At 35.5% G+C, this 22819-nt stretch overlaps 2 protein-coding genes and 1 long non-coding RNA gene across 9 annotated transcripts; 1 reads left to right on the top strand and 2 right to left on the bottom strand.

Annotated features, from left to right (window-relative positions):
* Window positions 1-1087: 1087 nt before the first annotated feature.
* On the bottom strand, window positions 1088-15086 carry LOC110877688 (protein TPX2). 6 transcript variants are annotated; one of them, XM_022125873.2, is made up of 16 exons: window positions 14752-15085; window positions 13693-13806; window positions 13371-13605; window positions 13203-13287; window positions 13019-13069; window positions 12824-12921; window positions 12218-12293; window positions 12073-12135; window positions 11883-11969; window positions 5272-5330; window positions 5093-5171; window positions 3789-3854; window positions 3183-3245; window positions 3012-3086; window positions 2821-2910; window positions 1088-1408 (listed from the first exon to the last, which is right to left on the bottom strand). In XM_022125873.2, the coding sequence occupies exons 1-15, from the start codon at window positions 14942-14944 to the stop codon at window positions 2848-2850; spliced, it is 1407 nt and encodes a 468-aa protein (XP_021981565.1). In that variant the 5' UTR covers window positions 14945-15085; the 3' UTR covers window positions 1088-1408; window positions 2821-2847. The 6 variants fall into 6 exon arrangements, with proteins under 6 accessions (XP_021981565.1, XP_021981564.1, XP_021981567.1 ...); XM_022125872.2 differs by having other exon boundaries at window positions 2821-2920; window positions 14752-15084; XM_022125875.2 differs by lacking the exon at window positions 14752-15085 and adding an exon at window positions 13879-14016 and having other exon boundaries at window positions 2821-2920.
* Window positions 6135-11717, top strand: LOC110877689. Of its 2 annotated transcripts, none has more exons than XR_004862204.1 (2): window positions 6135-7569; window positions 9943-11717. It is a non-coding gene; the product is annotated as an uncharacterized LOC110877689 (long non-coding RNA). The 2 variants fall into 2 exon arrangements; XR_002557236.2 differs by having other exon boundaries at window positions 6135-7478.
* Window positions 15087-17895: 2809 nt separating the features above from the next.
* On the bottom strand, window positions 17896-22348 carry LOC110877687 (probable LRR receptor-like serine/threonine-protein kinase At1g12460). Its single transcript, XM_022125871.2, has 2 exons — window positions 20596-22348; window positions 17896-19492 (listed from the first exon to the last, which is right to left on the bottom strand). The coding sequence occupies exons 1-2, from the start codon at window positions 21771-21773 to the stop codon at window positions 17992-17994; spliced, it is 2679 nt and encodes an 892-aa protein (XP_021981563.1). The 5' UTR covers window positions 21774-22348; the 3' UTR covers window positions 17896-17991.
* Between the last annotated feature and the right edge of the window lie 471 nt (window positions 22349-22819).

The following is a 22819-nucleotide window of genomic DNA, read 5'->3' on the forward strand; positions in this document are numbered from 1 at the left end:
AGGGGGGCCTTAAAATTGATATATACAATATAAGGTCATTGGTTGTCCAAACAACTATCATAATTATGTTGGGTCAGTTTTAGCGATAAACCCTTTTTCCGCAAATATATTACCTGATTCAGAATTTTTTATAAAGTTATCATATTCCACATGACCGTCTCAAAAAATCACAAAAAAAAAAGTTTAGGCCCTATTCGAGATAAAAATTTAGGCCCTATTCACAAATTTCTGATTCTTTCTATTACCGCCCAATAGCGTCCCTCAATTCATAAATTGGGTTTTGAATTACTTTTGTTTATTCAGTTGGATCTGAGTTACTTTCATTACATTTTCACAAGTTGGGCTTCTCAAAAGGATTTAGTCATTCAGACCCTTTACGAACTTCATTGGCAAATTGGGCCACAAATCCAAATTGGGTTACAAATCCAAAATTCTTAAAACTGTTGGGCCAAAAAAATTTAGGATACCTCTTAACTTTCCTTCTAGATCCGGGTGAAGGGTTGGTTGGTTGGTTAGAACTTATCATTTTTCATAAAATTACACTAGCCAAAGACAACAGACCAAGTGGTTCTACGTTTCAACCGAATTTCGTCCCCACTAATCATATAATTGGCATACACAATACAGTAACAACATATGGAGTATAAAAATGTGTATACTTGATACATATTAAATTACCAAAAACTACCATATAATCATGTCAAGATTTATGCAAAGCAACCATTATCGCCACTCAATAAACATATTCATAATACATCATTAACCCTTGGTACCAATGTTTTTATCTCTTCATATTTGGTAAGACAAGCTTACACACCCGCATGCGATTCATTGATCTCACTAGGAGATTTGTAAAACTCACTACACCATAACCAGCATAGGTGAAGGGTTCAAATCTTGTAAATCACAGATAAAGGTGGGTAATAGGAACATATCAAGGAGTAGAATAGTTTGTCATTCAGAAAATGAATACATAAATAACTGTAACCACCTGTCAGTTATCAAACCCCTTCCAAAGCCCAAACCTCAATTCCACCTACGAGTTGCCCCCTTTCTTGGGCAACTCCAACACGATCTTCTGAAACTATTTCAATGCAATAGTAGAGTTTTTAAAACTAGTAATGATATATTGCAACATATGCATATGGTTAAATGCAAAGTTAGTTTCTTCTTTGTAAGACAAATGTTCTTGATCATCGTTAAAGAAAGTAGAATCAAACCATTGGGGAGCTGTACAATTTTGCTTTTTGTGGGCATTTTATTAACAAGTTTAAGGTCGTATGGTGTAGATGACAAGATTTGGTAGATCCAGCTGCGCCGAAAATAGATGCCATCATATTCGCTTTCATGGTTTAATCTTCCATTAATGGATTCGACGTTTTGATCATTATAACAGATTCCCAAATCTCTGTTTCAATTCAACAGTAGAAATTTAAAAAAAAAAAAAATCACAGGTGTGTTTAGTACATAACTGTTGTCACATGTACATAACCTACGCATACATGGCTCAATTTTGTTTTGCATGGGAAAACACATGGTATTGTCATGTACATAAGCTTAGACTGTTTGTACAAAAATAGAAAGAGTTAATTACTGTTTCCGTCCCTGTGGTTTGTCAAAAATCACTATTTCAGTCCATTAGTTTAAAAATTGCGATTTCAGTCCCTGTGGTTTCACTTTCGTAACCATTTCAGTCCACATCGTAACAATTTCAGTCGCTGTACTTACAAAATAAATGGATTGAAATGGTTACAAAAGTGAAACCACAGGGACTGAAATGGTTACAAAAGTGAAACCACAGAGACTGAAATGGTTACGAAAGTGAAACCACGGGGACTGAAATCGCAATTTTTAAACCAAATGGACTGAAATAGTGATTTTTGACAAACCACGGGGACGAAAACAGTAATTAACTCAACAGAAAATATATGAACCATAGTTATTAAAGCGAGTGCCCAGGCGCGCCTAGACGCAAATAAAGCCCCGGGCCCAACAAATTGCCTTAGTGCGCCTCGCGCCTTTAATAACTATGGTTCATGTCATAGTTATTTAAGCGAGCGCCCAGGCGCGCCTAGGCACAAATAAAGCCCCGGGCCCAACAAATCACCCAAAGTGCGCCTCGCGCCTTTAAGAACTATGATATGAACAAATTAATTTGATGGATTTTTATGTACATAACCTACACATGTGATGAAGGAATATGGATCAAATATTAAAACTAGGTATTGTTAATGGCTGATATTAAAGAATTCGGTATTAACCGGTATCATACCGAAAAACCGGTACCGATACCGATACCATACCGGTACCGTACCGGTATTTTCGGTACGGTATTCGGTATCAAGTTTTCATGAATTTCGGGATCGGTATCGGTTCAGTACCGTGCTCATCCCTAGTGAGCAGTACAAAATTTTTAAATTATAAATCACTAATCAAAAAGTTATACAAACTTGTTATTCCTTCTTGCAAAAACAGTGTTCTAAAATAATCCTCTCCCTACATATATGGAAAAGCACATATGGTGTTGTCACGCACATGAGCTTAGATGTGAATCCTTTCAAAACTATGTTATCAAAACTACGACATTGTTAGTTAAATACACGTAAATTATTTTTCCAAATTTTATTCCCTACATCAAAATTTCTACTCATCATTACATAAGCAAGACGTGTGTGATAAGAGAAACATTGTAAATTTGTAATTAAAATAAATTTTGAGGTGGAGCCGTGGAGGGTAAAATTTAAAAAAAAAAAGGTTTGTAGGTATTTAACGAAAATACACACACGCACACATATATATATATTGTATTCATTGTGTTACCTGCTAATGATTGATGATGGAATGCCTTCAGTGGTCACCTTTCTGCTGTCGAAATGAATCTGTTTTGATCCAAATTTTGTACTCTGTTTTCTTTTGAACCCTTGTGCCAATATAATATTCAACTCAGTAAAAGGTTTAAAAATTGCAAATTTAACGAAAATGTAAAAGTTTAATCAAGGTTAATCACCAACCTTTGAAAAAATAGAGGGAGCCCTAGACAACCTAGGCTTGTGTGATTGACAACCGGATTCTGATGCCAATGAGAGCTACAAACAAAATAATTAACCGAAGTGTTTTTGTTACAACTTTTCCTATGTGAAAAATTATAGCGAGACGATTATCAAAAGATAGAAAATATATACCTTGTTAAAGAGATCAACTGGTGGAGCATGATGAGCTCGTTTTTCGGTTTGAAAATTAAACACCTGTGATGAAATGAAACATTAGAATATAAGGAAATGAGTAAAATGCCATTTTCATCCCCGAGGTTTGGCTACTTTTGCGACTCTTGTCCAAATGTTTGTTTTTATGCATATGGATCCAAAAGGTTTGAAATTTTGCCATTTTCTTCCAACTCGTTAACTCCATCCATTTTTAACGTTAAGTCAGGGGTATTCTCATCTTTTTAGATATTTTTGTGATGTTTAAAGGGTTTGGGTGGGGAGAAAGTCAACAGAGGTGGATCTTTATTTCTTTAAGTGTTTTTATTTTAATAAAAAATGTCTAAGACGACGGAAATGCCCCTCATTTAACGTTAAAAAAAATGGATGGAGTTAACGAGTCGGATGAAAATGGCAAGATTTCAAACCTTTTGGATCCAGATGCGGAAAAACAAACCTCCGGACGAAACTCGCAAAAGTGGGCAAACCTCATGGATGAAAATGACATTTTACTCTAAGGAAATTGATTAATTAAAAAATAATAATGTCATAAAAATAAAAGAAATGGAAGTAATCATGGGGAGTTACCATAGCTACGGTAGTCTCCCTCTTGTTACTTCTGAAAACTCCTAAATCTCCTTTACTTGAAAATATCTGTTGCATCCACAAAAGCATGAATACTTTATTTCAGAACTAGTTTATAGACCCGCGTATTACACGAGTTTTTACAATATAAATGATATAGTTATATAATCTTTAAAAAACTTTATATTACTAACCACCTATGTTAATTAGTAACGAAACTTTATATAAACGAATTTCTATTACAATATAATGGTTCACACAAGTAATTTGAATTTATCACAAAAACAACTGGCCCATCTTAATTAGTAATACTGAAAGTACCATAATAGATGTGTATTACAAAGGTTGAATACTGAAAAACATGTAATAAACAAATTTATATATTTTTAATATGAATGAAATTATGTATTACGTTACATATAACAATGTATAAATAATAATAATTTTTAGCATTGTGTATCTTTTAAATATAACTTTTATTTAAACTAAATCTCTAAGACCTCAATTCTGCTTACAAAATTCATTATTTAAGTTGTTCTTTTTCTCTTTCTCGGTAAAAAGCCTATTTTATTGATATGACATAAATTAGATTTGAAATTTTTCTTAATAATTGTTATGCGAATTTAATTAATAAATAGTATTTGTAAAGTTATGAAATAAGTTAAAGGTTTATATACGATTAATAAAATCTTTTCATTATTAAAGGTAATTGACTATGTTACAAATGGGTATAAAATGAAATTAATATATTTCTTAGCTCTATTAAATTGAAAACACATCATATATCAATGTAGCTACAAATCTTAATATTATCTCATCTATAAAACTTCAAAACCTTAAGTTCTCTCCGTCTATCATTTTAAAATCGAGTTCAATAAAAGTTAGTCTTGTTGCGAGATAGTCCTCTGGTTAATTACTCTTTTTTAGCTTTTATTTATATGTTATAAAAACTCATATATTGAATTTATAGATAATCTCAGATAAGGATAATAATTTTTTTTCTTTTGTAATTTAAACTATTTTATTTTTAGAAGTACTAAAATCATGGTTTTAAAAATTTTAAATCATTTATGTATATTTTTAATCATAAATTAGAAATAGATATTAATTATTATATATTATTAATGAGTTATCATACATTTGGATTAAATATTAATTATTATATATATTTATTATTAATGAATTAAATATGAAAATGCCATGTGGCATTAATTAGAAGGATGTTAAATGAGAAATTGCCATGTGGCATTATAAGTATTCTTTTATTAGTATTAGATTATCGGTATTCTTGAGTCTTGAATCCATACCTTCTTGTTAAGGGGTAGAGCTTTGAATCTGTGAATTGTTTCACAATCCTCTTGTTTTGGAGCACCAGTTACATGTGGTCTGTAGAGAGACAAGTCGACAACGGATTAAATCATATTATACATATACATTATTTCAAAAGAAACAAAACAAAAATTTTACAAAATAATTACTAAAATACCCTTTTGATCCTCTACTGCTACTTTCTACGCCGAAGGCAAAAGTAGGCTTCTGCGGTGTCTGTATAAAAACACATATTTTTAACACATTCTATCTTAATCTCGATTTAAAATTTCCAAATTTGATATGTAATACTTAGGGGTGTATATAGTTTGGCTTTGCCGGTTTGACAGAATTGTGGGCTGGAGTGCTGGACTACTAACTACAAAACCGACAAACAAACCGGCCAGTTTTGGCGGTTTGAACTGATCTTTTAGTACTATTTTCAAAATCTTTTGTTTGTATTAAAAGTTTTAAAAAGTTGAAATGGTTGAATATCTATGTAGTTAATATCGTGATATATCGGTTATCGGTCCCTTGGTGAGATATGGTGCAAAATATTGGTGGGAATATCGGTACTGATATTATCGGCAATATTGGTCCGATATCTGTCCGATATATCACCGATTTTCTCGATATCAGTACCTTTCTTCTTAGTTCTACCATTCGTCTTTCATGTTATTGCTGCTATTAGTGTTTTAAGTCTTAATTGTTAGTGTTTTTTAGGTCTTAATCAGTTCCTACTTGCTACAATTGTAGTGTTTTGCAAGTTGCAAAAGGTTAATTCGTTAATGGTAGGAAAGTACACTGAACTGTTAGTGTTAAATTGCTATATATATAAATTTTGCATGATATTAAAATTACCGATATCCCACCGCGACAAACGATATCTCAAATATCAATCCTTGACTGATATCCAATTTTTTACCGCATTAAAATTACCGATATCCCACCGCAATAACCAATATAACGGACAGTTCGGTTTACACGGCAGGTTCCAAGTTCCAAACCATTAGCCAGACCTTTAAACCGTCAAACCTGTTGAAAACAACTGTCCAGGTGCATTACCAAAATTGTTAATCAGATATAAAATTGTTAATCAGATATAAACTGGTATGTATTAGTTTTTTAATGATTTGTTTTGGTTTGTTTTACTTGTTGCATGTTAGATTGGGCTGAATGAGAGTTGGGCTTGCTGATTAAAGACAAAGGAGCTGATGGGCTGGCTTGCTAAAGATAAAGTATGATGGGCTGGGCTTGTTGTTGCAGAGCAGCTGATCCGGATTTCTTCGGGTCGTTATATAAGTGTGCTTGATGACAAACTTATTGACAAGCCTTCAAATCAATGGCCACCGAACCACCACCATCATCCGTCGTTTCCAGAAGAAGAACCAAGAACCAGGCCAGACAATTTATTTCTCTTTCTATCTTAGGTCTCGATCTCTCTGGAATGTAACCAGAGATCTAGGGTTATTTGTGTTTAAGAACTTGTTAGATCTTGTTGGTTTCTGTATCAAATCGTCGTGTTGTGATCTAAACCGTAGAGGTTGTAGAGATTGTTTGTTCATGAGTTTTCCGTGAGGGTTTTTTGTTTAAATAAAAGTTTTCCGGTGAATAACTCTGCTCTGTACTATCAAATTTGACATGGTATCAGAGCCTCATGGCTTTGATCGATTCTGGTTCTTTCGTTGATATTGAGAGTGGGTTGTCGTCTTGGTTTCTTTAAGTCTGAAACCCTAAATAATTGATGTCTAGGGTTTGCTTCGAATATGTTTTTAGAGAAATTGTCATCGGCTGAAATTTTATTATCCGACTTATTCTTGGTTTTATTGACCACTCCCACATCATCTAGGGCTTCAACCAGTAGGTAATTTTTAGCCACGAGTTAGGATTTTCTGATCGAAGGATTTCTCGGCTGATTACAGTTTCGTCCATATTCTACAGCTATGTAGATCTCTGTCTTCCGCTGTGGTTATCATTAAATCTGGATTTAGGGTTTGAAGTTTATTCTCTATGTCAGTTAACGAAGGATGTTGGCTTTGATATGTGGTCTTGGTGATTTAATTAAGATTGTGTGTGTATCTCTGTTCAAGATATGTTCAAAATCTATTCATGTGAGTGATGATCCAGGTCTGAAGGGTTCTTGGATTTGGGGATTTGGTGTTCCGATCGTTTTTGGCGGTGAATCAAATAGATCTGGTTAGATCTAAGTTATAGTGGAGTCTTGGTGAGCCTGGGTTTGCCGATTTCATAAATGGTGTCTTCAGAAAAAGGAAACTTAAGGAAGCTGCTGTTCCGTTCAAGGTTCAACCCTTGAAGGTTGCAAAATCCTTTTCGGAACTAGAGAAACCCTTGCTAGGGTTTGCTGTCTCGGTGAGATTGTTCCTTGTAATTATTTCTTTCTTTATTTTTCTGTCTTGCATTTTAGGTATCTTGTTACCAGACTAGTCGAGCGGCTTTGTTTTGGGACACAGAAAGGGTACATTCTGTTGCATTGTTATTTTTTGTTGTGTCTAGTGACTTCTGTGCAAAGGCTTGGGTAGGCACCATGAGTGATGAACTTACTATCTGGTCCTTGGCACAGTTTCATCTTTAAGGTTTTACCATCTTTAAGGATTTCTTGATAGTTCTATTGTGATTCTTGTTTACTTTCTGTGTTCTTATTGTGTGTTGTATTGAAATTTGTGCTAGTGGTTGCGCAGTTGATTGTCTGGTTGGTCTCTTATGCAGTGTTTGTTTGTAATGATTGAGTTCTGTTTCTTATCTGAGAGTTCTTTGTGTATATTTTTGTCATGATAATGTGACATGTTGGTTTGTTTCAAACTCTTTAAATGTTAAAAAAATTGTACACATGATGTTTCTTGTTATTTGATCCTCATGCTTATGTGCTATGATTATAAGATCTTATATTCCTTGTTCAAAAGGTGTTTGACTGGTAGGTTGTTTTCTGGTCGGTTCAAAGTATTTGTTCAAGATTATTTCTTGAATGTGATGATAGCCTTATATTTTTCCCTTGTGTATTCTGGTCTTAAAATCATGTGTTTTGTATTTTGCCAGAGTTTGTCTAGGCGATAATTGTTTTCTGGTATAGAAGTGTGTACTTCGTTATTTTCAGATTTGTTTCTTGAATCTTGTTTCTTTATACAACTTGTTAGCTTCTCGGGTACACTTCATAGATTTAAGGTTTTTTTTTGGTTTGAGATCTGTTAAATCTCAGTGTAGGTCATCATGTTGATGGTCCAAGTTATGAATTGCTTTGTATTCTGTGAGAGATTCGTAAGATTTTTTCTTGTGACTCTCGTACTTGTTGTTCCCAATAGTATCTAGGGTTTCACATATTGTGTTGATCTGCTTGATACTTGTAGATATAGTATAGGTTATTTTGCGGTAATCTGTAGGGTTGACTTGTGAGAGTTTATTGTATTTGAGTATCGTCTCTAGTTGCTACAAGTTCAAAGTTGGTTATTGTTGTTCGATACTTGTGTTTACAAGTCTTGTCTTAGTTCATAAAGTCATGTGACTTTATTTGTTATCAGATGTGTATCTGATGATTCTTGAACAATCATGTATTTCTTTCGCCGTGTGATTGTTTTTCTTGTAAAGGTTATGCTATATTGAAGATGTATTCTTCGATAGTGTTTTGTATTTGTCTCACTGGTCTAGGACTCTTCATGTTTTGAGTCCGACCGTAGTGAGGTTTGTGTAGGATCATCGTATTAGTGATCTTATTTGTCTCTTTGAGACGTCATCGCCGATCGTAGTGTTGTTAGTTCACTGATCTAGGCGATGCCTGTTTTTTTTCACACTGGTCTAGGGTCGTGTGTAGATTCTTCGTGTTGTTGAGTCTAGTCCCGTTAGATCGTAGTGTAGGTTTCTATTAGTTCTTCGTGTTGTCGATCTAGTTTTATACAGACCTGTTCTGTAGTTGCACTGGTTTTGAGCTGTCGTTAGTTTCTTGTATTGATCGAATCTAAGCTCTTAAGATCATAGTGCCGATTTGTATCAGACCTTTTTTGTCTGATTTTGTGTATGCGTTTTTAGTATGCATCTGTGTTACATATTGTTTTTATAAGAAATAAGTTTGAAAAAGTTTTTAAAAGGGTTGTTTTAGTCAGTTGTCACGTCAACTCTTCTTGTTTTTAAAAAAATGGTAATGTCTAAGATGTCCGCTGTAGAGCCATGTGGATCTCGGTTTATCGGACTTGTTTTGCTGGTTGTGGAACTATGTGGTTCATGTGTTTTTAGCCAGTTGTGCTGTAAAGATTGTTCTTAGAATGTTATTACAGTCTTGTATACTTTCTCTTGTGTAAGAGATATTGATTTCCGGTCTTAAAATTGTGTGATTTTGTGTTAATCAGAAGTGTTTTTTACTGTAATTTTGTCTGGTGTAGAATCATGTGATTTTCAAGGTTATCAGGCATGTTTTGAATCTTGTGATTCATTTTGTTTGTTATCAGTTTGTGAGCTGTAAAGGTTTTTTGATAAAAATCAAATTAATTTTTTAAGTTCTTTACAAATCGTTGACATGATTTTTAGATGACATTCTGATGCTTTATTGAGTCTCGTGACTCTTATGTCTTTTATGAGTGTTATTTCTCATATTTGTTGTGATTCGCCGTATGATGATAATGGCGTTTCTCGTTTGTATGTTTCTTTCTGTAGTGTTATAAGCAGTTGGTATGTCTTATAACATGTTGTGTTATATTAGTGGTGAATCTAAATTCCACTTGTTGGATTAAGGATGTTATGAGGTTTTTTATCTTGTGACTATTTGTTTTGATGAGATATTTTTCTCGTATGATTATTGAATTAAGTGATTCATTGTTACTCCGAATATTTTTTTGGGTTTCAGTGAACGAAGAACAGAGCCTCCTCAAAAGTTTTCAAATCAAGATCAATTGTCATTTGTGGATTCAAATTCCAGATCTATCTCGATCAAAATCTGTGAACGCTAAAGATTATTCGAACATCAAGGTCAATCTGCTCCCTTTTTCACTTTAATTTCATCTTATGCATACTATATGCATATATGTATACATGCTTCTGTAGAATATCAATTACTGACCCTGTAGTAAATATCTCAATCAATCTGATACGATCATTATTTGTTCATATAAATTGGTGAGTTAAATTGTTAGGTTATCAATTAGGGCAGTTAGAAAATTAGTTTAATTTGTTGAATTTTGGGGACAGTTTTACAATATGGGTTTTTGAATTTGATTAAGTGTTTGAAGGAATGAAAAACAAAAATTGGGAGTGGGTTTTGGGTTTAATATATGTATATTTGCTGTTGCAACCATTTGGAGCTGCTGCGGTTACTGGTTGGTTTTGCGGGCGTTATTGTTCCGTCAAATACGTGTTCAACCCCCAAAGAAGCTAGTGTTGAACTTGAAAAAAAAAAAATCATACGATAGATAAATGATGATCAGTATTACATTGTTGATATGTTAATGTTATTCATCATGGTTTTTCGCATTTTTATCAACCAAATTTTATGAAGGGCTTTAATGGTTTGTTTAAAAAATGGATATTTGTCGTTGAAATATATATATATTTTTTTTTTCTTTCGAACAAAATTTAAATGTTAAGTCACATCCGGAAGTTTGCGTCTTCATTAACAAAGTTTTGACGTAACTATAAAGTTTAAAAAACATTTTTTTTTACTTCAGGATGGCTTCATTATGTTTGTATTTTGGGTTTTGATTTGTTTGAAAAAGGTTGGTCAAAAGGAATTTGTAGGATTATTTGAGCTTTGTAAACACTAAACTTTGAAGAGGAGAAGGAAATGTTATATGAAGTTTAGAGAAGTCACATCATCGTGAAAATCAGGGAAGTTAATTGAATTTGTTTTGTTATTATTTTTCATATACTTGGTATTTGTGAAGTCTCTGTTTTATCTAGCCCTCATCCAAGTAAGTGGTTACATGTTTAAAAGGCAAGTATAAATAGCTAATATTTTTTATCAAAGGTTTATTGGTAAATCAACACGTTAGGTTGTGTAAATTGCTGAACATGTTTAATGTGTTTGGTCATGCAACTGAGGGGGGGTGTTGAAAACAACTGTCCAGGTGCATTACCAAAATTGTTAATCAGATATAAAATTGTTAATCAGATATAAACTGGTATGTATTAGTTTTTTAATGATTTGTTTTGGTTTGTTTTACTTGTTGCATGTTAGATTGGGCTGAATGAGAGTTGGGCTTGCTGATTAAAGACAAAGGAGCTGATGGGCTGGCTTGCTAAAGATAAAGTATGATGGGCTGGGCTTGTTGTTGCAGAGCAGCTGATCCGGATTTCTTCGGGTCGTTATATAAGTGTGCTTGATGACAAACTTATTGACAAGCCTTCAAATCAATGGCCACCGAACCACCACCATCATCCGTCGTTTCCAGAAGAAGAACCAAGAACCAGGCCAGACAATTTATTTCTCTTTCTATCTTAGGTCTCGATCTCTCTGGAATGTAACCAGAGATCTAGGGTTATTTGTGTTTAAGAACTTGTTAGATCTTGTTGGTTTCTGTATCAAATCGTCGTGTTGTGATCTAAACCGTAGAGGTTGTAGAGATTGTTTGTTCATGAGTTTTCCGTGAGGGTTTTTTGTTTAAATAAAAGTTTTCCGGTGAATAACTCTGCTCTGTACTATCAAATTTGACAAAACCACCAACACCCAAACGTGTTAATCTCAAACCGATCGAACCAACTGACTTTTTTTCAGTTTTGGCGGGCTGTGCGGTTGGTTTAGACGGTTTATAGACACCTCTAGTAATATGTTTATTGGCTTTGATTTATAACCTTTGAGTTGATGTTGCAACATGCTGAACTTGATGGTCCTGCAGCAGTGTTTTGTACAGCCCTCTTGGTTGTTTTCAAGTGAAACTCCTGGTTTTTAATATTAATACGATTTGTAATGTAAATATTTAGGTTTGAGAAACAATTATTACCACTGAGACTGATTGAAAAAAAATATGAAGCAACAACTTACTTGAAACTCTGGTAACTGGGGAACGCTTCTTTTTTGGTGTAAAAATGAAGGTGCCTCAAAAATCTGCAGGTGACCAAACAATATATACATAAAATTATAAAAACCGAAGAATACTATAAAATGAAGTTATTATGTGTGTACAAACTTTTCTGTTGAGTGGACGAGCTCGAAACCCGTGGGCTCTTGTTGCTACATGCTCATTTCCACCATTATCTTTTTGCCTATTACCAAAATATTAAATTACTTCAAGATTATTAAACATAAAAACTTGTTTTAAAGAATGCCATTTTCGTCCCTAAGGGTTGGGCAGTTTTGCGACTTTCGTCCAAAGTTTTGTTTTTCCGCATCTGGATCCTAAAGGTTTGAAATCTTGTCATTTTCATCCGGCTCTTTAACTCCATCCATTTTTCTCCGTTAAGTCAGGGGTATTTCATCTTTTTTGTTAACTTAATGAGCAATTCGGTCTTTTTCACTTTATGTAAAAGACTGAATACCCCTGGAAAAGACCGAATTGCCCCTTAAGTTAACAAAAAATACAGAAAGACCTCTGACCTAACGGAGAAAAATGGATGGAGTTAACGGGCCAGATGAAAATGGCAAGATTTCAGACCTTTTGGATCCGGATGCGGAAAAACAAACCTCTGGACGAAAGTCGCAAAACTGGCCAAACCTCAGGTACGAAAATGGCATTTTATTCAAACTTGTTTAAGGTGATAATCATAGGAGTAGAGTTGTGATATGTGGATTGAACCTTATTCTTTGTGCCCTTTGAGCTGTTGCAAGATCAGGAGGTCTAGGAACAGTGATTCGTAGCCTACCATGACCTAAATTACCGTCTACATTGCCTTCCTGTAAACCATCAATAAAAACTTATTTACAGAATGCTAAAAAAACTAATAAACAAATGTGAGGGAAGCGCCAAATGTGTTGAACTTATGCAACTTACCCTTTTCGGTGCCTTGTGGACAAAATGAGCTTGTTGATTTGTGTCTGTGACCTGTTAAGTAAAACATTTCGAATGTTCATAACATGTAGACAAATTTATTTTTGAATCAAAGTGAAACCTGATGCACAAATCACAATCCTTAAAAGAGAAAAACAATATAGAAAAATAATAATTAATTGCTAACCTTACACAAGTGGCCTCCCTCGAGCTTTTGTCTTTTAGCAGCTTGACTTTCAACAACCGAAGAATTGTTCCCCGATTTTTGAAACCTAACAGCAAAACGATAAAAGGTCTTTAAAAATAATGACAATAGAAGATGAATTAACAACGAATAGAATTCAACAGTAATTACCTGAAATTATCCATTAAACGCTCCTGGTTTTGTTTAGCTAGTTGACTTGCTGTAGGTTTCATCAAAGTTGAGGTCCTTGAAACAGACGGTTTCCAACTTGACTTTGTTTTAGATTTACAGTTAGCATTTATTATGCTTTCTTTAAGTGCAGCACCGATAGACTGTTGGTTTTGCAGTGTTTGTAGACAGTAATTCTTCAAGTCCAAAGAAACTCCCTCATTTGCCACATCACCATCTGCAAGATAATTAACAATCTATAATCCAATGCTCTTAATAATATGTATATTGTACTCAATGAAAAATATAGTAGTCTAGTTGATGCCTGTGTTGCTCAAAGCCATTGAGGACTCTCCGGGTGCATTATCAGGACCTTTTGACGATGTAGCACCGCTGGCATTTCCACTTTGTTCTCTCGAAAGTAATCTGACCGCAAACGCTGAAATCATAATTAAACAGAAATGACAAGCTAATCATATTACAATCAGCATGAAACATAACCATTAAATACCCTCGATCGAAGACATATCAAAATTGAAAACGGGACAGTAACCCCTCTAGTAAATGGACTCCTAACCCAATAATGATGGGTGAGAAATGAGAATGAGATGGACCACTCATTCACTCAATATATAAATTTTGGTATCTATATTAACCAAGAATAATATGGACCACAAGTACAAGACACTATATTAACTTTCATCTGCATGAGCCAGGACTAGCCCCACACTTAACAAGCAAGCAAATACAACACGCAAATTTCTATTATTAGTGTATCCGTGTGATCGTTGCAAACTTGCAACAGAGAATCAATTATCATTTATCAACAATACCAGTTCACTGCATACAGTTAGACTCTAAAAGTCAAACCTATAATTTCAAATTCAAAATTAACCTAAATCATCCACCAAAATTAACCTTAACTAACTCACGTGAGTGTAATTTTGCATAAACCGGATCAAGCAACCAATAATTTTGCTAAAATGCTCCAAATGTTAACCTAAAACTCTATAATTCACCTCAAAATTATTTAAAACAACAAAACCTAAACAAAAATCAGCTCATATTTTAACAATCAGTAACAATCTCCATAAAATACAGCAAAAGTTTACCTCAAAATCATCTGAAACCACAAAATCTAATCAAAAATCAGCTCATATTTCAACAATCAATAACATATCAATCACAATCTCCATAATATACAGCAAATGTTAACCTAGAAACTCTACAATTCACCTCAAAATCAGTTCAAACTCCAAAATCCTCAACAATCAATAACATATCAATCACAAACTCACAATCTCCATACAATACATCAAATAGCAATCTCTATAACCGTAACAAACCTCTAAAAACCTACAATAACTAATCAACAACAACTTACGTGAAGGCGGATAACTTTGAGCCGAATCAAACCACAATTCCGCATCACTCGCTTCATGAACCGACTCCTCTCGAGCAAAATCGAAGAACCGAGGCGCGTCAAACTCGTAATCGACGTCGAATTCAACGGCTGTAAACGTAAACTCTACGGCCGTATTGTTACTACTGTTATCATCCTCCATTTCAACCTCCATTGTGGAAAATCTCTACAGAGATTGTGTGATTTTGGCTGCAGATTTGAACAATGCATATAGGTTTGTAGGTGTGTGATTATAGATACAGATTTGTGTATGTATAGATTGAGTGAGGGAGTGTAGCAAGTAGGAAGGGACAAGAAGGGGATTAAAAGGGATTTGGGGTTTGAATTATGTGGGGTATGAGAAGGAAGGTAACGTTATGTTTTATGAAAAGACGAATTTGCCCTTGTTGTTTGCTTGTAACTTTAAACGGCTTTTTTATTGTAATTTTCGGTTTTTGGAAATAAGTTTTGAGGAATGTGTTTTCGTGAAACGTGAACGATGAGAATTTTTGAAATTTTTTAACATTAAGAAACGCGAAATCTTAAACCGAGGCGGTCTAAAAACACGAACATTACATAATTACAAATTTACACTAATTATTTCAAGGCATATTTACTGGGTGTTCGGTTGCTTCTATGTTGTGGTCCTTTATTAGCAGCTGGTGCAAGTGTCAAAACTTCATGATTTTCTCGTTCAGAGACTTAATCGAAGTTCACAACCATGTGGGGTTGAGTGGTCAGAAAATTGAAGTGGTTAAAGGCCTTATTCGCATCGGTTGCATCGGTTGCTGGAGCTTATGGAGAATGAGGAATGAAGCGAGATTTAATAACAAACCGGTGAGTTTAGAGTTTATTATTAGGGAGGTTAAAAATGTTGGTTTTTTGTGGTATAATTCGAGATCCAAAAAAGGGCCTGTCCTTTGGTCGGACTGGTGTAGATTTGTAAATATGTAACTGCTTGTTTTGAGGGGCTGCCTCGGTTTGAGGCTGCGTTTCGTTTGTGAATGAAGTTTACTTTTCAAAAAAAAAATAAAGGCATCCTATTCTTTTTATTTTTACTGTTGTACCATAAAAACCCCATCAACTTGATTTCGCTAATAATGTCTCCAGTCTTTATTGGTTTGTTCTCGAACTTCGCCTTATTTCTCACTCTCCAGATGCTCCAGCAACCAATCCTAATAATCCCTTTGAAAACTTCCTTCTCTTTACCCTTTAATCCCGCGTACTCATGACATTCCAAAAGATCTTAATGAGAAACTAATTAGAGAAGGAATTTTGCACCACTTACACACATTTGCCCAAACCACAGTAGCAATGAAACAAGTAGTAAATATATGTTCTGTCGAGTCTTCACCGTCAATACACATCAAACATAAAGTAGCATCCACACTGATGTCCCTCTTCTTTAAAGCAGTCAATGTCGCAATCTTGTCCATCTCAGCCCTCTAAATAAAATGTTAACTTTACTTGGGATCCACTTACACCATTTTGGCATGTAAAGAAATGTCACGAACCTTGTTTTTATCCAGCGTTCGTTTCACTGCACCCACCGAGAAATCCTCGTTTGCTTCCCCAATCAAGCCCAAGAGTCTTTCATGTTGGACAACAGGGCCGGTTTTAGGCCTGTGCGGGAGGTGCCACCGCACAAGGCCCAAGATATCTAGGGGCCCAAAAATATTTTAAAAATATATAGTTCATATTTATAATTATTGTTAGAAAAGTATTCACAAATTCATCCTTTGGTTCCATGGATGCGGCACTCCCTGATGAACTGGCTATGCCACGTTCGAATCCCGCGCTGATTTTTTTCTTTTCTTATTTTCTTTATGTAGTGTTTTGTTTGTATTTGGGCTTTCAAAGAGCTGATTATAAAAAGGCCCATATAGTCACACCAGTTGTAATATTGCTTGTTTTTTAGTTTTAATTTTAATTTTCACATTTTAATTTGAGCCTCAATAAATTTATAAGTTCTTTCAATTTTTTTTCTTCTCATTTAACCATTTACATAATAAATTTTATATGTTTTTTTTTGTTTTTTATATGTTTTTTTGTTTAAATTTGTAGGTTTTCTATTTCTCATTTAACCATCTACAATATAAACTTAGAAGAACTCAATATTAAACTTAGAAGAACTCAATATCTAGTTCGGTTTATTTTATTTGTATGAAAAGGTTCGTTTTGCCAAATTAGTTTGGATATGTTTAAACATATTATAGTTCTTCTCCTTAAAGGATTCAAGTGTTAGTTATTTTTGCTTGTCCAGAGGGTGTTGAAACTAATGTTAGGTGTATTAATTTATTTGTAATATAAAACTAGGATTTATTATTTTAATCGATGTTGGCATTCACTCTATAAACATGGATAATTATGATACATTGAAATATAGAGAAGAATCGGCATGGTTTATAAATACTTGATCGGGAACTTTACATTCAAAAATGCTAAAAAGCCTCACGATTCGCTTAAGTAATGTTTCAACGTAAGTTTGTTCATTTTGCTACACTACTTTTGTTTGTTTATTTTTACAACAATTATCGTCGTATTGTGATTTATTATATATGATTGATGAGTTTATATTATAGGAAGGGGCCCAATTTTTTTACCTTGCACAAGGCCCAAAAATTTTTACCATTTTCGGAGACGGCCCTATTGGACAACCTGAAAGAAAATAGAATATTGCACAACCCGATTAACTCCTCCACTTCAGTTCCACGTTATCGAGCAAAAAAAAGTCTCAAAGTTAAAGGAGTTGTAACATCCACATCATCGCCAACAAGACACTAGCGATCCCATTGGCGCTAAAAATCAAGAATTTGTCAATATGGCTGAAATCATTGATTTTGAAGAATATGATAGAAAAGGAGTTCATATCATTTACGGGTACTAGGGTGCAAACGAGTCGACCAGCTCGCGAGTGGCTCGAAATCAGCTCAAGAAAAAGCTCGAAACAAGCCGAGACTTATCGAGACCGAGCCGAGCTCGAGCCTAAAATAAAGGCTGGCATGTGAAGCTCGTCAGTCTCGTCGAACCTTAGTGTAATATTAGTTGTTATTATTATTAATATTTTAATAATATTTAGTAAAGAACGAAAGCCGAGTTTATTTAAACATGATAATGATAACCAGCTGATCAATAATGAATGAATCTTATTGAAGACAAATTACGTTAAACAATCAGTAATGTTGATCATAAACTGAATACAAAAGAATATCCCTAGCCCAACTAATATGACCCGGATCCAGATCCGGGCCTCGACCCGGCCCGCACAGACTCGAGAACCTGAACCACCTCCGCCATGCTCGGTCTTCTCAAAGGCGATTCCGACGTGCAAATCAACCCCAACTTCATTACTTGTATCAGTTCGTTATCAACAAAACCGCTTAAACTTCTATCAAAACAATCCGACGCTCTTCCCCGTTCGATCAAACCCCGAACATATTCACACAAAACCACCACCTCGTTGCCGCCGAGGCTCTCCACCGGCTTCCGGCCCGTAACGAGCTCCAACAAGATCACACCGAAACTATACACATCACATTTGTCACTCAACCTCATACTCTGAGCCAATTCGGGCGCAACATATCCAACTGCATTGTGAAATCGGGTCAACCCGTAGTTATCGAGCAATGGCAGCAACTTGACTAACCCGTAATCCGAAAGTTTCGGCTCGTAATTCTCATCCAACAAGATGTTATTTGATTTCAAATTGAGATGGAGTATCTGAGGTTTACAGTCATGGTGAATGTACGATAACGCCCTTGCGGTCCCTAGAGCAATCCGAAACCGTTTCGGCCAGTTTAAGTTGTGGTTTCCGACACCCGAACTTGTCCCGGGATAACCGACCCCGTGTAGATTATCGTACAAGTTTCCGTTCGAGGCGAAATCGGATAAGATTAATTGCATAGTTGAAGACCAATAATACCCTTGAAATATTACAAGATTCACGTGTCGGAGAGATCCTAACCGTCCGATTTCCTGCTCGAATTCATCTTGACTCTTGATTCTTCCTAAAGCTTTAATCTTTTTCACTGCTATTGAAATCCCGCCTTCGAAATCGGCTTTGTATACACTTCCGATCGTTCCCGTTCCAATTAAACAATCTTTATCGAGCAACGCTTTCGTCCCGGCTTCCCAATCTTCGTATTTCGATGGCAAAGTTTTGCTAAAAAGCACCAGTTTTCCAATGATTACATTAGAATCTGATGAAGCTAAAGGTGTGCTTTCGATAATCATCGCTTCATCTTCTCGTCTTCTTCTTCTTCGAGCTTTCATGTTCATAACAGTTATCAAACAAACTCCAATCAAGATCAACGAAGCAGCAACAATGGCAACGATAGTTGAAACGCTTAGTTTCGGCCTTCTTGATTCAGAATTTGTCGAATCTCCCGAACAAGATTGGTCCAATGGGGCCCCACATAGTTCCGGATTGTTGGAAAACGCGGAGGAATTGAAACTTTGGATTGGAAATGACGGGATCCGACCCGATAAGTTGTTGTAGGAGACGTTGAAGTGGTTCAAGTTCGACAGATTTGTTAAAGAAAACGGGATTGACCCGGATAATGAATTTTCGGACAGATCTAATGTTTGGATCTTGGAAAGATTTCCTAAAGGTGACGGTATTGTTCCGGTAAGGTTGTTTTTGTGAAGATCGAGGATTCTAAGGTATGACATGTTGTAAAATGTTTCTGGGATTTGTCCCCGCAAAGAGTTTCCGGAAACATCCCTGTAAATGTAACACAATTAGAATTCGATTATCATCGTTATCGGATGTACATTAGATTTTATAATGTGCGCATTAAGAGCGTGATGCGCATGACGCAATGATGAAATCGCATGACGCAATGATGAAATCGCATCACTGAAGTTGATGCGATGCAATTCCATGATGCGCATGTGATGCGAGCTGATGTGATGCTTTTTGCAGTTGACCAGTATTTGAACAAATTAGACCATCGCGATTTAACGGTGTGTTCCCGAGTTAAAAATTCCTCCCCTTCCCTCCCCTCCCCTCCCCTCCCCTCCATGTCTTTCCAAATTGGAAAGACTATTTTCAGGCAAAAAAAACCCCATTTTCCCTCCCCTCCCCCTGTTAAGTGGATCTCTGGAACACCATTTTCCCTCCCCTCCCTTCCCCTCCCCCTGTTAAGTAGATCTCTGGAACACAGTGTAAGTATTTTAACATATTAGACCATTTATTGAAGATGATGAGAATATCTTACATTCATCATTTAGAAGTTAACAAGTTAAAATATTATCTCTATATAAATTTTTTAATATTGGTGCACACCACTTGCGCATTGCGCATCGGCTTTCAGTAGAGGTGCAAACGAGCCGAGCCGAGCCCGAGCTCGAGCTCGAGCTCGTTTCACATATGAAAGCTCGAGCTCGAGCTCGAGCTCGGCTCGGGCTCGAGTCGTTTAGTATTTATTAATTAATTTATATTAATTATAATTATTATTATACATATAATTTAGTTATTTTTTATATTTATATAAATGGTAATTATTATTATATAAATATATGTTTAATATATTAATAAAAAATATATAAACAGAAAGCTCGATGAGGCTCGCGAGCCGGCTTGAGCTCGATAAGCGAAGCTCGGGCTCGGGCTCGTTTACTAAACGAACTTGTTTTTAGGCTCGGGCTTGAGCTCGAGCTCGAGCTCGTTTAAGCTCGGCTCGTTCGAGCTTTTTTTCAAGTCGAGCTCGAGTAGCTCGACTCATTTGCACCCCTAGCTTTCGGGATCAAAACGCATCAGATCTCGACACGCTTTCTAAACCAAGAATGTACAACAAGGAAAGCACAAGGTATAACTGGACTTACAGCTCGAGAAGAAACCGGCAATTGCTTAAAGAATCCGGGATCCCGCCTTCAAGTTCAAGGTTATGCAGATCAAGAACTTGCAGAAGCTCAATGGATCCAAATTCTTCAGGAATTTCACCATTTATCGAATTATTTCCCAATTTAATCACTGTAAGTCTTTTTAAATTCGAAATCTCAACCGGGATTTCGCCGTTTAATCTGTTATACCCCATGTTTATAACCTTCAACCCACTGCATTGTGTAACAACGCTCATAGGGATCTCGCCTTCGAAACTGTTGCCAGCAACATCAAAAACTTCTAATCTTTCACTACAAGTTTGAATCTTTTGAACTTGCGGATCAAACCCGTTATACGAAATGTTAAAATAGCTCAGATTTGCGAACTGAAGAACGTGAAAAGGCGGAATTCCCGAGAAAAGATTGCTGCCAAGATCCAAAAGTTCGAGTCTTTGACAACTTTTGATCTGTTCTTCAACACTGCCTGTCAACATGTTGTTTCTGACAGACAAATAAACAAGATTCGGAATTTCACAAATCTGTGAAGGGAATCCACCCCTTAAACCGTTGAACGACACATCAAACCCTTCGAGATTCAAGCAATTGTCGATAATAATCGGAATTTCACCGGAAAGATTGTTATGGGACAGTGAAATGAACTTTGTTTTGTCACAAACTCTAAATAAAGACGACGGAATCGGTCCTTCGAACCCGTTTTTCGACAGATCAAGAAACCGAATGCTCGGTAAATCCCCTAAAAACTCAGGGATTCGACCCGATAACGCATTCGAGCTCACATTGATCTTCCACAAAGTGGTGAGTTTTTCAAACTCCAGTGGGATGTTTCCGGTGAATCGGTTCCCAAACAGGGTGAGGATCCTTAAAGATGGTAATTCGGACAATGCAGGCGATAACACACCGGCTAAACTAGTGTTCCACAACACAATCTTATACACATTCCCAAAAGAATCACAAAACACACCACTATAATCTCTACACTGATCTGTATTCAAATCCCATGAAACCAAACTATTGTAAGGGTCATCTGTAATGTTACCTTTGAACTGAAGCAAGATCTCCTTTTCTGTTGTGGCGGCTGCAGCCCCTGGCGGCTGAAAAGCAGCCAGCAGCAACAGAAGACCAGTGGTCAAGTAGCAGCATTGTTGTAATAAGCTTCTCATTGGTTAAAGATCAGTGAAAACATCTTCAACGCTGCTGCTTTGTGTACCCATTTGAAATGCAATCATCAAGAAAGATTAAATATTGAAACTTTTTCAAGATTTAGCTTGTGGGTCAGTCAAGATTCAAGAATTTGGGGCTAAATTACTGGTTTCTTGATTCAATTTTGCAAGAAATGAAATGGGTATTCAAGAACAAGTAAAAAGTTTTGATTTTCGGAAGAATCTGCTTCTGGGTAGTTGTTGGATCAATAAAAAATCAAGAACCCTAGATGTTTCTTGAAAAAAAAAACAAATTTTTGTTTATTAAAAGTTGAAGAAATGAGATTGGTGTGAGCTCAACGGTGGTGGTTCACGGTGGTGATGCGGTGGCGCCGGCGGCGGCGGTGGTGGTGGTGGTGAATCTTGAAAGTTTAAAGCATATACTAATTATGATGTTGTTTGTTTTGTACAGAAATAATGGTTGTCTTCACATACTCTGGTCATCTTCTGCTGTTTTAATTGAAGGCTGGTGAAGAAAGAATGAGGTATTAATTAACTTGAACAAACTTAAAAAAATATAAAAGTTAAAAAAATAAAAGAGGCTATGAGAGTTTATTAATTATATTCTATAAAATTTAATATGTACGAATGGTTTTAATGGAGAGTGTGTGTAGTTGTGTACCAGTTCAGCATTTATTCCCCCACCAACCCAAGCCAGCACCACCATATTGCCGTTACCATCACAACAACACACCCTTTGTCAAATATATAGTTTTGAAACTATGAAAAAGGTTTTGTTTGATTTAATTTGTAACTATCAACCAATCATGAGGATGATTTAAAGTTCATAAAGTTGGTTAATCATTTCATTTTAGTTTCTTGTTAGCTGCTAAAGCCAGTTTTTTTAGAAAAGGGGTTGATTATTGAATCGGTTAAAGTACTGGTTTACTGGTTGAATCGGATTAAAAGGTTTTTGATTGGTAGGTAAATGCTCTCTTCTTTCTATTAAAGGTCTTGATTTCAAACAAAAAGATACGTCCGTATTAAGATATTTATTTAAAACTTGT

The sequence above is a fragment of the Helianthus annuus genome, chromosome 7, assembly GCF_002127325.2.
Source record: "Helianthus annuus cultivar XRQ/B chromosome 7, HanXRQr2.0-SUNRISE, whole genome shotgun sequence".
In the NCBI taxonomy this organism is placed as follows: Eukaryota; Viridiplantae; Streptophyta; class Magnoliopsida; order Asterales; family Asteraceae; genus Helianthus; species Helianthus annuus.

What these genes read in the sequence shown, in the direction of transcription:
- LOC110877688 (XM_022125872.2), bottom strand. Translation starts at nt 14,944, where the DNA reads ATGGAGGTTGAAATGGAGGATGATAACAGTAGTAACAATACGGCCGTA. An exon ending in CCCAGTTACCAGAGTTTCAA is followed by an intron (nt 11,970 to 12,072) that starts GTAAGTTGTTGC and finishes ATTAAAAACCAG; the next exon opens with GAGTTTCACTTGAAAACAAC. An exon ending in AGCAGTAGAGGATCAAAAGG is followed by an intron (nt 5,172 to 5,271) that starts GTATTTTAGTAA and finishes GTCTCTCTACAG; the next exon opens with ACCACATGTAACTGGTGCTC.
- LOC110877687 (XM_022125871.2), bottom strand. Translation starts at nt 21,773, where the DNA reads ATGAGAAGCTTATTACAACAATGCTGCTACTTGACCACTGGTCTTCTG. An exon ending in TGCCGGTTTCTTCTCGAGCT is followed by an intron (nt 19,493 to 20,595) that starts GTAAGTCCAGTT and finishes TTACATTTACAG; the next exon opens with GGATGTTTCCGGAAACTCTT.